This window comes from Zootoca vivipara, chromosome 5 (assembly GCF_965207765.1).
Source record: "Zootoca vivipara chromosome 5, rZooViv2.hap1.1, whole genome shotgun sequence".
Taxonomy (NCBI): domain Eukaryota; kingdom Metazoa; phylum Chordata; class Lepidosauria; order Squamata; family Lacertidae; genus Zootoca; species Zootoca vivipara.
In genome coordinates this window covers 42,794,761-42,807,864 of record NC_142588.1, presented here as the reverse complement: position 1 = coordinate 42,807,864, position 13,104 = coordinate 42,794,761, and the positions used below count along the sequence as shown (strand labels likewise).

Sequence of the window (13,104 nt, the reverse complement as noted above, 5' to 3'; positions counted from 1 at the left end):
CTTGCAGACAGTCACTTCAGAATGCCAAAATTAATTGATTCATGGGCGACTTTAATCTGGTTTCTATCAGCTCTGAGCATATTGACTGTGCAATTATTAGCCTTTTTAATAAAAGCATCTCATAAATATGTATATGTTTCAGTTCTCTGTGCTAATGGGAGACTCTCCAGTTCATATTCACAATTGTGGTGTGCCACAAGAATGTATTGCTGTTGTTGCTGCTTGGTATTGTTGTTTCTGTCACACTTTTTACTGTGCACATTGGTTTGCAATGTTCATCTCACAACAAGCACTTGACATGAGCTCAATTGAATCATAGAATCATAGAATCATAGAATCATAGAGTTGGAAGAGACCACAAGGGCCATCCAGTCCAACCCCCTGCCAAGCAGGAAACACCATCAAAGCATTCCTGACAGATGGCTGTCAAGCCTCTGCTTAAAGACCTCCAAAGAAGGAGACTCCACCACACTCCTTGGCAGCAAATTCCACTGCCGAACAGCTCTTACTGTCAGGAAGTTCTTCCTAATGTTTAGGTGGAATTTTCTTTCTTGTAGTTTGAATCCGTTGCTCCGTGTCCGCTTCTCTGGAGCAGCAGAAAACAACCTTTCTCCCTCCTTTATATGACATCCTTTTATATATTTGAACATGGTTATCATATCACCCCTTAACCTTCTCTTCTCCAGGCTAAACATACCCAGCTCCCTAAGCCGTTCCTCATAAGGCATCGTTTCCAGGCCTTTGACCATTTTGGTTGCCCTCTTCTGGACACGTTCCAGCTTATCAGTATCCTTCTTGAACTGTGGTGCCCAGAACTGGACACAATACTCCAGGTGAGGTCTGACCAGAGCAGAATACAGTGGTACTATTACTTCCCTTGATCTAGATGCTATACTCCTATTGATGCAGCCCAGAATTGCATTGGCTTTTTTAGCTGCTGCATCACACTGCTGACTCATGTCAAGTTTGTGGTCAACCAAAACTCCTAGATCCTTTTCACATGTACTGCTCTCAAGCCAGGTGTCTCCCATCCTGTATCTGTGCCTTTCATTTTTTTTGCCCAAGTGTAGCACTTTACATTTCTCCTTGTTAAAATTCATCTTGTTTGCTTTGGCCCAGTTGTCTAATCTGTTAAGGTCATTCTGAAGTGTGATCCTGTCCTCTGGGGTGTTAGCCACCCCTCCCAACTTGGTGTCATCTGCAAACTTGCTCAGGATTCCCTCAAGCCCATCATCCAAGTCATTGATAAAGATGTTGAACAAGACTGGGCCCAAGACAGAACCCTGTGGCACCCCACTAGTCACTACTCTCCAGGATGAGGAGGAGCCATTGATGAGCACCCTTTGGGTTCGGTCAGTAATCCAGCTACAAATCCACTGAATGGTAGCATTGTCTAGCCCACATTTTACCAGCTTCTTTACAAGAATATCATGGGGCACCTTGTCAAAGGCCTTGCTGAAATCAAGATAGGCTACATCCACAGCGTTCCCTTCATCTACCAGGCTTGTAATTCTGTCAAAAAATGAGATCAGATTAGTCTGACATGACTTATTTTTCAGGAACCCATGCTGACTTTTAGTGATCACAGAGTTTCTTTCTAGGTGCTCACAGACTGTTTGCTTAATGATCTGCTCTAGAATCTTTCCTGGTATTGATGTCAGGCTGACTGGGCGGTAATTGTTTGGGTCCTCTCTTTTCCCCTTTTTGAAAATAGGGACAACATTTGCCCTCCTCCAGTCTGCTGGAACTTCGCCTGTTCTCCAGGAATTTTCAAAGATTATTGCCAGTGGTTCTGAAATCACCTCTGCCAGTTCTTTTAATACTCTTGGATGTAGTTCATCTGGCCCTGGAGACTTGAATACATCTAAACTAGCCAAGTATTCTTGTACTACCTCCTTACTTATTCTGGGCTGTGTTTCCCCTGCTGAATCATCTGCTCCATATTCTTCAGGTCGGGCGTTGTTTTCTTTCTTGGAGAAGACTGAGGCAAAGAAGGCATTGAGGAGTTCTGCCCTTTCTCTGTCCCCTGTTTGCATTTCACCATCTTCTCCTCTGAGTGACCCCACTGTTTCCTTGTTTTTCCTTTTGCTACGGACATACCCATAAAAGCCCTTTTTGTTGCTTTTAACCTCTCTGGCGAGCCTGAGTTCATTCTGTGCTTTAGCTTTTCTGACTTTGTCTCTACACGTGCTGGCTATATGTTTGAATTCCTCTCTGGAGATTTCCCCCCTTTTCCATTTTTTGTACATATCCCTTTTAAATCTTAACTCAGTCAAAAGTTCTTTAGATAGCCAGCCTGGCTTCTTTAGGCACCTTCCATGTTTCCGTCTCATTGGTATTGCCTGAAGTTGTGCTTTTAATATCTCCCTTTTAACAAACTCCCAACCATCATGAACTCCCTTCCCTTTTAGTATTACTGTCCATGGGATTTCACCCAGCGTTTCCCTAAGTTTTCTGAAGTCGGCTTTCTTAAAGTCTAGAATTTGGACCTTAGTATGCTTGGTTGCTCCTTTCCGCTGGATAATAAACTCCAGAAGAGCATGGTCACTCCCACCTAATGATCCTGCCACTTCTACCCCACTAACCAAGTCATCACTATTGGTTAGGACCAGATCTAAAATGGCTGATCCTCTTGTTGCTTCTCCCACTTTCTGGACAATGAAGTTGTCTGCAAGGCCAGTGAGGAATCTGTTCGACCTTATGCTCTTGGCTGAGTTTGACATCCAACAAATATCAGGATAGTTGAAATCCCCCATTACTACTATCTCACTTCCTTTGGAATGCTTGGCCATCTGTTCCAGGAAGGCATCATCTGTGTCCTCAGTTTGGCTTGGGGATCTATAGTAAACTCCCACAATGAGATCACTGTTGTTTTTCTCTCCCTTAATTTTGACCCAGATACTCTCAATTTGGCTTTGAAGTTTTAAATCCTGGATCTCTTCACAGGTATACATATCCCTAACATATAAAGCTACTCCTCCTCCTTTCCTGTTTGGTCTATTTCTCTTAAATAGATTGTATCCCTCTATTACTACATTCCAGTCATGAGACTCATCCCACCAGGTTTCAGTGATGCCTATTATGTCATATTTAGTTTGCTGTACCAAGAGCTCAAGTTCATCTTGTTTATTTCCCATGCTCTGTGCATTAGTATACAGACATTGAAGACCGTTGATCATTCCCCCATGTCTCTTATTTAAGGATATTTTCGTCCCACCACTAGGTCTGCATGCTGCTTGCTCCATTTGGTCCTTGACATTTGGATGATCATCTTCAGCATTTGATAGACTCCTACCTTCAGGACCACTGTCTCCCTCCCCCACATAAGTCAGTTTAAAGCCCTCCTGATGAGGTTTTTGAGTTTTGTGGCAAAAACATTCCTCCCAACTTTTGTGAGGTGCAGTCCATCACTTGCCAGAAGTCCATCATCAAGAAACTGCAGACCGTGATCTAGGAATCCAAACAATGATGCTCTTTTTAAAATAGATTGTCCAAAAAGTCAGAGCAAGAAATGGGGAGAATTTAGAAGTATGACTTCCCCTATTTTTTAAAAATAATTTATATACTGTATCCAAAAGGTCATGTCTGAAATATAAATATGTCCACCACATACATCAGTGGTACCAACTGAGACCTCCCTTCCTATGCAAATAGCAGCTTCAGGGAGGAGACTGGTTTGACCAAAAATTGATACTGAGCCTTTTTTTGCTGAGCAGGAACCATTGCCCTCAAACCATAGGACCCAACACAAGCTGAGTGTAATGGGAAAGGCTCCAGCCAGAACACTTAAACATTGCTCTGTCCAAGGTGCTGATATGACTCTGCTTTGCCTGATTGAGACCATAAGTGCCTCTGTCACAGACCGCTTCTCCCATGAGTCTCTAACTTAAGGTTACCAGACGTCCCCGTTTCTCGGGGACAGTGACCAGATTTACAAATCAGTCCCCTGACAAAATCCTATCATTCCTGTTGAAATTGAAAAGCGTCCCCGGATTCATTGAAAAAAATCTGGTAACCTTACACTAACCTGGCCTTTTATGCGATGCTACCCTTTAAAAGCAGGTGGCGCTGTGGGTTAAACCACAGAGACTAGGCTAGGGCTTGCCGATCAGAGGGTTGGTGGTTCGAATCGCCATGACGGGGTGAGCTCCTGTTGCTCAGTCCCAGCACCTGCCAACCTAGCAGTTCGAAAGCACGTCAAAGTGCAAGTAGATAAATAGGTACTGCTACAGCGGGAAGGTAAACGGTGTTTCCGTGTGCTGCTCTGGTTCACAGAAGCGGCTTTGTCATGCTGGCCACATGACCTGGAAGCTGTACGCCGGCTCCCTCGGCCATAAACACGAGATGAGCACCGCAACCCCAGAGTCAGTCACGACTGGACCTAATGTTCAGGGGTCCCTTTACCTTTACCTTTACCCTTTAAAAATTATCTCATCCTTCATGTTCCTGGATATTCTCTCTTTTAATTTTACTGGGTTGTGTCCAATATGAGGCATGCAGAAAAAGGAGAAATCTGCCATTGGTGTCCATTCTGCTGAGAGATAGACACTGCTGGGTTGCAATGTTTATAGTAGTAGTAGTAGTTGTAGTAGTGATTTATTTATACCCCACCCATCTGGCTCGGTTTTCCCAGCCACTCTGGGCGGCTTCCAACAAAATAATAAAATTACAATAATCCATCAAACATTAAAAGCTTCCCTAAACAGGGCTGCCTTCAGATGTCTTCTAAAAGTCTGGTAGTTGTTGTTCTCTTTGACATCTGGTGGGAGGGCATTCCACAGGGCAGGTGCCACTACCGAGAAGGCCTCTGCCTGGTTCCCTGTAACTTGGCTTCTTCCAGGGAGGGAACCACCAGAAGGCCCTCAGTAACTTGGCTTCTTCCAGGGAGGGAACCACCAGAAGGCCCTCAGTGCTGGACCTCAGTGTCCGGGCAGAATGATGGGGGTGGAGACGCTCCTTCAGGTATCCTGGGCCGAGGTTGTTTAGGGCTTTAAAGGTCAGCACCAACACTTTGAATTGTGCTCAGAAAAATACTGGGAGCCAATGTAGGTCTTTCAAGACTGGTGTTATATGGTCTCATGGTGTTATGAAGCACTCGCCCTCCTGTTTTTCGATTGGATCATGGGTAGCTAGCATTGCACCCTCCAGATGTTGTGGGCTGCAATACCCATCAGCCCCTTCCAGCATGGCCAAGTAGCAGAGCCAATGATGCTGAATCAGTGAACACCCTGCATTCTTATCTATGTCCTAAAATAAATTATTGGTGCACTGGGAGTCAACATAGATGACCTAAAGATTTCAGCCCTATATTCACTTACATGGGAGTATGTTCCATTCAACTCAATGAGTCTTACTTCTCTTCTGGGTATACATTTATAGGATTGTGGAGATTTTCTAACAGGAACATACTGTGTAGCAACCTACTGCTCTTCCAGCTAACAAAGCATCATCCACCTGTACTCAGTAGCTCACATTTATACATAGCACTAGAAATTTACTAAGCACTTTGGAAAAGAAATCAAATTCCTCATACAACATGGCTTACAGATAAGAGACCCCTGTTTTCATTTCCACACACTGATGTCCCAACACTAAACCATTCTCAAAATACCCTGTTTCTCATATTTTAAGACATACCCATAAAATAAGCCATAGCAGGATTTTTAAGCATTCAAGGAATATAAGCCATACCCCGAAAATAAGACATAGTGATAGGCGCAGCAGCAATGCTGGCCACGGCAGGAGGAGGAGGAAAAAAATAAGACATCCCTTGAAAATAAGCCATAGTGTGTGTTTTTGAGGAAAAAATAAATATAAGACATGTCTTATAATATGAGAAACACGGTATGAATAAGGGAAGGAAAAGGAAAGAAGAGTTCTAATTTTCTGGATTTCCTAGGGTCCCCATATAAATGGTTTTTCTATGGCTGAACAATGCCACCTAGTGGGCACTTAAACAAATGAGAGCAACAGGAGACCAGACTTGTCTTGCATTACTAGATCTTAACACTTGTTTTCTAGCCCCTGTGCTGGTGCATGTATGGTGGGAAAAGGGATCCAGACACGCACTGTCTTACAGGTAAAACAAAAGAAACAACCAACACTCTACCTATCTAGGAAGAATCTAATCAATATAGTTCCATCTTCCATTTTCTAGATATCTTGTGAAACTAACAACACAGACCTATCTATACATGTCTATTCAAAAATAAGTCCCACTGAGCACCTACAAGATCAGAGCCTTAATCTCTTTGGGGTGAAAGAGCAGTGGGTGGCATCTTATCCTTTGGAGCTGAGTGAGCCTCAATCTGCTAAATAATATAAGGCAACAAACTACTTGATTAAGACGCATAATCAGAAGTTATCTCTCACTTGGATAGATCAGGTTCCTTCTATGCATGGGAAAACAAATATATTGTGTAACACGTTTCATACACTATAAACTAGAATGCTCAGCAGAATTGAGTACAGGAAACAAATCATAGCCTAAAGATTAAATTACCCACATTGGGCAACATCACGGCAAGGAAACCTCTCCATAGCTATTGCATGCTTGAACTTTTCTAGCCTGGGTGACCTCTTCTAGATGCTCAGAGATAAAGGCAAAAACATAATACTTTAATGTTTCAACCACACACGGCGGCTTTCACTTCCAAGATCTTATTATTACTCAGTGTGAAATAGCAGCATGGGACACATTCAGTTTCTCTCATCTTTTACCCTGAGATCTGTTCTTACAGAAGCGGGGGCTGCTGCTTAACATTCCTTCCCCATGGTGGCTGCTCCACGCAGGGCCTGCAACTGTGATGAAGGGCTTCCCACATGGACTAGATGCTACTTTTAAGTGTATCCAGTGAGATCTTCCCATAGAAATCAATGGAGAATTTCAGGATTCCAATGCAGCTGGGACTGGGTGCCCCTCTCCCCAACATCAAAGAGCCCAAGGAGGAGAAAGCATGCTCGGTGGGGACAAAATGCTGAGTGATTGCTGTGGAACTCAGGATTCAGAGGGTTAATAGATCCACACTCCACATTTCAACAGTTTGTTGCAGGGCCTCAGAGAGATTGTGTGTGATACTGATACAGTCGTACCTTGGCTTCCGAATGCCTCAAACCCGGAAGTGAATGTTCCAGTTTGCTAACGTTCTTTGGAACCCGAATGTCCGATGCGACTCCCATGGCTTCTGACTAGCTGTAGGAGCTTTCTGCAGCCAATCCAAAACCTTGGTTTTTGAACGTTTTGGAAGTTGAACGGACTTCAGGAGTGGATTCCGTCCAACTTCTGAGGTACTACTGTACTTTTAAACCTGCAAAAACCAGGCTACTTTGCCATTACTTGCTACAAAAGGGAGGAAAAGCCATTCATGCAATTGCTAATGGTGCGTCTGGAGTCTGGCCTACTTTGGCCCTGAAACAAAAAGAGCTCGCCCTCCATTGTGTCAGTTAAATACCCAGGGAATAAATTCTTGATGACCTTCCAGGATTTTCTTCCTGCTTCTTTATGCAAGATCTATTGGGGACATTTCCTGATCCTTCCTAGCTCAACAGGCCAGGGTTAATGATAAAGGCCAAACCTCTTCACCTCTTCTTGAAGTGCTGAAAAAACATCAACGTGTTCTTTTGAGTGGGAACTTTGCCAGCAGAAATTTTAAAGAGATACTATTGTGTCGCTTTTAAACATTCACCAGAATTATGCACTTCTTTAAATTTGAGGGGAAATTCATAGAAACTCAGCATCATAAATGGGAAACTTTTTACCACATTCCTTTCTCAGAAAAAGAGGGAGAAACATGTGTGTCTGGTACCTGCAGATGGACATGGTTTGGGGAAAACACCCCAGATTATAGGGTAGGATAATACTTCAGGTTGCCCTATTCTTACAAGGTGAAGTTTGCAATCCAAACACTAAAAGGCAAGGAATACTGGCAATTGTACTGTATTCCCATTCATATATATGGCACGTGTTTAATTTCAAGCATTGAAAGGAAGTCTTGAAAGGCAGAAAGAACAGGTAGTTCCCAGGATTTCCTACACTGAGCAACACACACAGAGAGAAAGAGCCGATTCCTGCCAATCAACTAAACTTTAACAAGCCACCTTTGTTTCATAGGTAGGCTTGACTGATATTTTCAAAACAGGTGTTATTACAGGAAACATTTTAACAATCATGCCATGTCCACAAAGGTCAGCCTTGATGTCACCTGCACTCCTTCCCACTTTTGCTTATTTAAATTAAATCTGTCTATCATATCTGGATTAATGACTAAGCACCTTTGTTGTATTTTTACCCTGAGTTACATGCCTCTGCAAGAAGCCAAAATGCCCAGTATTTATTGTTCTTTGCATTTGCAATTTTCTTTATGATGTCAATATCTTGTTCCTTACACCAGAGCAGCTTGGTTGTGATGCAGTATGGACAACATACCCATTCATGTCATTGAGCTCATAAGATTTAGAATAGAAGGAAGGAAATGCAGAGGTGGGAGTGGGGGATTAGGCCCTAGTTCCCAAATTCAATGCATTCACCAATTGTATCTGCAAATAAACCAAATATTTATGTTCTACAATGAGTGGTAGTCAGACAAGTTAGTGTAGACCCATTCAAATTAATGAATAGGAGTTATTTTGAAAAGATATATGAATGAATTCCTGTGCCCCACAAATAACCCAGAGATGCATTTTAAATAAAAGGACACTTCTACTCATGTAAAAACACCAGGCAGGCCCCACAAATAACCCGGAGATGCATTTTAAATAAAAGAACACATTCTACTCATGTAAAATCATGCTGATTCCCAGACCGTCCACGGGCCGGATTTAGAAGGCGATTGGGCCGCATCTGGCCCCGGGCCTTAGTTTGGGGACCCCTGACCTGCACCATGCTGACCTCCTCGCCGCCTTGACCCTTTCCATAAGTGTCAGCAACACACCTGCTGAGAACTAGTCTTGAAGCTCCACTCTACTGGGTGAGCCATTTTCTCCTCTGATCTAGGTTGGAGGTCTACACCTGCTATTTACTTTTCAAAAAGCTATTCAGAAAATTGCTAGAGGCATGAATGGTGCCTTATCCAATTTGGCCCCTGCAATCTCTAGCAGAGCAATTGGTGTTCTGCTTGTGGAATGAGGCTTTCCAGCCTTGTCCTTCACACTGCAATCCTCTGCGCTCCCCCAAGCCATGTAAGAGGTCCTCCGGAAGCAATGCGGTAGCAGCTGTGGGGAGGGGGGAGGATTAATGCACATCTATTAGGTTGCCACCCTTTCTGAATATGGACTTGTTTTCCACATGTTCTAGGGCACTTGGGGACCAGGCATTTATCTCTTCCAACAAAATCAAAAGTGGGAAACTAGCATGAGGCCAAATCAACTTGTAACGTACAGGTATATGACAAATCCGTTTTGAAATAGAAATGTGGTGTTGAAATAATTCTTAGCATTTATTCAGCACTTTCCAACCTCAGCTTCCCCCCTACATCTCAGGAATCTTCATACTACCACATAAAGAATGTCAGCATTCTTATTCTAGATTGCAGATTAGGGTGGGGCGAAGTTGAAAGAACGGCAGCTCACCTGTGACCATGTAGTGAGTTAAGGAGTGAGGCAAAGCTTGAAGCTGGAATTTCCCAGCTCACATGCTTATCTGCTCAAGATCAGCTTTTCTCTCTATTATTGAGCAAGACTTGGCAAATAAAGACTGCAGTCACCAACACCTGTTTTTTGTGGATTAGTCCCAAACAAAACTTGATTTATCTCAGCAGGATTTCTTGTAGTTTGCTCAGTAGTATGGACCCTCCAGGCCTCAGGATCCTGTCTGTCCGCACCCGCCCAGGCCACACACACTCACCAGTCCTACTCTGATTTCTCCTTACGTGGTTTACTTGACTATGTCTTTGCACTTTGCACTGTATAGCTTCTTACTGGGTGGATAAATGTCTGCCAGGTGGGAGTTGGGTGTATAGAAACATCTGGTTTTTGTGTACTTAGCATGCAGCCTCCTATGCAAGGGTTAGCGTCACAATTGCTGTTACACCTACTATTGCCTCTGACCACATCCACTACCACTAGCCACGCCCATTTTTCTTCTGGAAATTGCCCTCCACTGGTGTGTGGCCCCCAGAAGATGAAATAATGTGGCCCTTGGGCTGGAAAAGGTTTCCCACCTCTGGTTTAGAGCCAAACACTTTCTTGGACATTAAAATGTGTACCTATTCTGTGGAGAATGTTAGGAGGAATGGGGGAGAAATTAGATTCAGTTCAAATGGGCAAACCAACTAATTTGTACTTTCTGGAACAATATGGGAACTGAAAAGCAGCCATTCTTTGAAACATGGTACTGCTCCAACTCTGCAATGCAGCTCTGCCACCCAAAAAAACATGGGCTCTTCTGTGGTTTTGTTAGTTTTGATTATTGTTTTAACTGAAGTGTGTTTCTGTAGCTGTTGTTTATGTTATAATATTCTGAAAACTGCTCTGAGATCGGTATAAGTGATGAAGGGTGGCCTACAAATCTAGATAGATAAATAAACTAAGGCAGAGGAAATGCAATTAATAGTTGTCACACAAGCAAGGTTTGCTGAAATTCCCTCATCTACACAATTATTAATGGTAAAAGGAGCCTTTCTCTTTTCTCACCTGAGCACTCTATCTCTACATCTAGGATAACATGCTGGCATTTGGAAAGCAGATTAAACAACACCTATACCTCGGGGGGGGGGGACACTAGTATTTCCTGGAGCAGTTAAATCAGATGGCATTATATGTGATCTATTGAGTGTTGAACACTGATGTTCCCACTGGCTTCTCCAAAGCAATAATAATCAGTAACTGTCTATTTCCAGGGATATGGATTGTGAAATGAAAATATCCCGGACTTCCGTGACATAGATCTGGGAGTTCAAGGAGAAAGATCAAATTGCAAACCACATGCTTTCCGGAGCAGGTGAGAATGCTTATAAATTCTGAAATTCACCGTTTCTTTATTTTAGCAGAAACCCACCTGAAACATGGGTGCCCAGATATGCTTATTTTGGATACTGTTGATGCCTTCTGCTCTCCTACATGAATCAGGTACTGTGCTTTTATTGCCTTGGGCTTGGGGATGGGTTGCTTCTCTGCTTAAATTCCAGCAAAAGTGGGCCGGCATGGAACTGGTAGGCAGCTGAGCCTATTCAACTGTGCAGGAAACCACTCAGCAATTAAGTATACTAAAACTATTATTAAATTTTATCTCTTGGTTCCATGCATACAGGAACAAAAGGATAGAACTCCAAGGATGAAAAGTCCAGGGATATGTATTATAAAAACTGAGTATTCAGGCAAACTGGGTTGTACTCAGACTTACCCTCAACTGGCAGAATTCTGCCCAGGATGCTCCCACCAATGGAAATAAGAAGGGAGTAATTTTTTGCCAATTCCTCCTTCCTCCTGCAGCTGTGCTCTTCCAGAGGTTCCTCCAGCCCTTCAGATTTTGGAAGGAAATTATGCAGAAGGAATAGTGGGGGGGAGTCTCCTCACCTATTTCACCAGTGTCATTTCTCCACTGGATCAAAAGCCTTCTGTGAACAGACGAAAGCTGCAGGAGGCCAAATTTAAGTATCTTAAATATTAGGACTGTGTCCCACCTTCACTGGGACGCGGGTGGTGCTGTGGGTTAAACCACAGAGCCTAGGGCTTGCCGATCAGACAGTCAGCGGTTCGAATCCCCACGATGGGGTGAGCTCCTGTTGCTTGGTCCCAGCTTCTGTCAACCTAGCAGTTCGAAAGCACGTCAAAGTAGAAGTAGATAAATAGGTACCGCTACAGCGGGAAGGTAAACAGGGTTTCCGTGTGCTGCTCTGGTTCGCCAGAAGCAGCTTTGTCATGCTGGCCACATGACCTGGAAGCTGTACACCAGCTCCTTCGGCCAATAATGCGAGATGAGTGCCGCAACCCCAGAGTCAGTCACGACTTGACCTAATGGTCAGGGGTCCCTTTACCTTTATCCACCTTCACTGGTGATTCCCATGGGCAAATTACACTTTACCCATTAATGTGCATAAAAGCCTTAGCAGTGTGTTGATGTTTAAAGAAAGGCTATTTTAAAGGCTGGCAATTATGAGTCGAGGAATAGATTTGGGTCAGATGAATATGCAACAATGAGTAGTTTTTTATCAGGCTGTACATTGGTGGAGGGAGGTAGAATCTGTCCCTTTAGATTGTTAATGAAGTTCACCCAATTGCTCCTGTGGAATCCTGTCTACAGATTTATGCGGGTAAAATAAGTTTTCCCAGGAATTAAGGCATCATAAAACTTGTATGTGTCCACCATCTCCCACACTGCCCCCAAATACTCAATCAACTTGCAGACTTTATGTTTCCTTATAATACAGAACATTATAGAGCTGGTATACTTGCATTTAACTTAACAAATCTTTCCTTTTTTTCTTTTACAAAGGTGCTCAGCAGTTGCGTTTAGTGAATGGATGGAACAGGTGTGTTGGGAGAGTTGAAGTCAACTACGAAGGAACTTGGGGGACTGTTTGCGATGACAACTTTGATAAGAAAAATGCACACGTAGTGTGCAGACAACTTGAGTGTGGAGAGGCAACCACGGTGTATGGATGGTCTTATTTTGGCCGAGGATCTGGACCCATACTCCTGGACGATGTGAACTGCACAGGAAGTGAACTCCACCTCTGGGACTGTCCTCATGCTACATGGTTGGTAAATGACTGTGGGCACAATGAAGACATCAGCGTCGTCTGCTCAGGTAACACCTCTCTGTGCACTATGTAGGGTTTTTCAATTGCAAACAAACTTCAAACACATGACAGAATGGTGTTACAAGTAGGGATGGGGAAGAAATTAGATTCAATTCAAATAGGAAAACCAAGTAATTCATATTTTCTGAAACAGCATGCAGACCCAAAAGCAGCTCTTTGTGAAACTTGTGTTTATTCAACTTTGCAATACTGTTCTGTCATCATGAAATATGTACAAAAAAAATATACCAGGCAAAGTATGTGTGAACATGTATATATTAGCTAAAATAACATCCAATCATTATATTTTGAGAAAATACCTTGAAAAATTGTGTATATCAAGTAAAACTGCATACAACAATGTATA

General features: G+C 43.1%; 1 protein-coding gene across 1 annotated transcript in view; it reads left to right on the top strand.

Moving 5' to 3' along the window:
- Positions 1-13,104, top strand: part of DMBT1 (deleted in malignant brain tumors 1) — a 70,569-nt gene that overhangs the window by 22,214 nt on the left and 35,251 nt on the right. Inside the window, exon 12 of the mRNA XM_088669872.1 lies at positions 12,431-12,745. Within this exon, the coding sequence (XP_088525998.1) occupies positions 12,431-12,745 (315 nt within the window). The remainder of the gene's footprint in view (positions 1-12,430; positions 12,746-13,104) is intronic.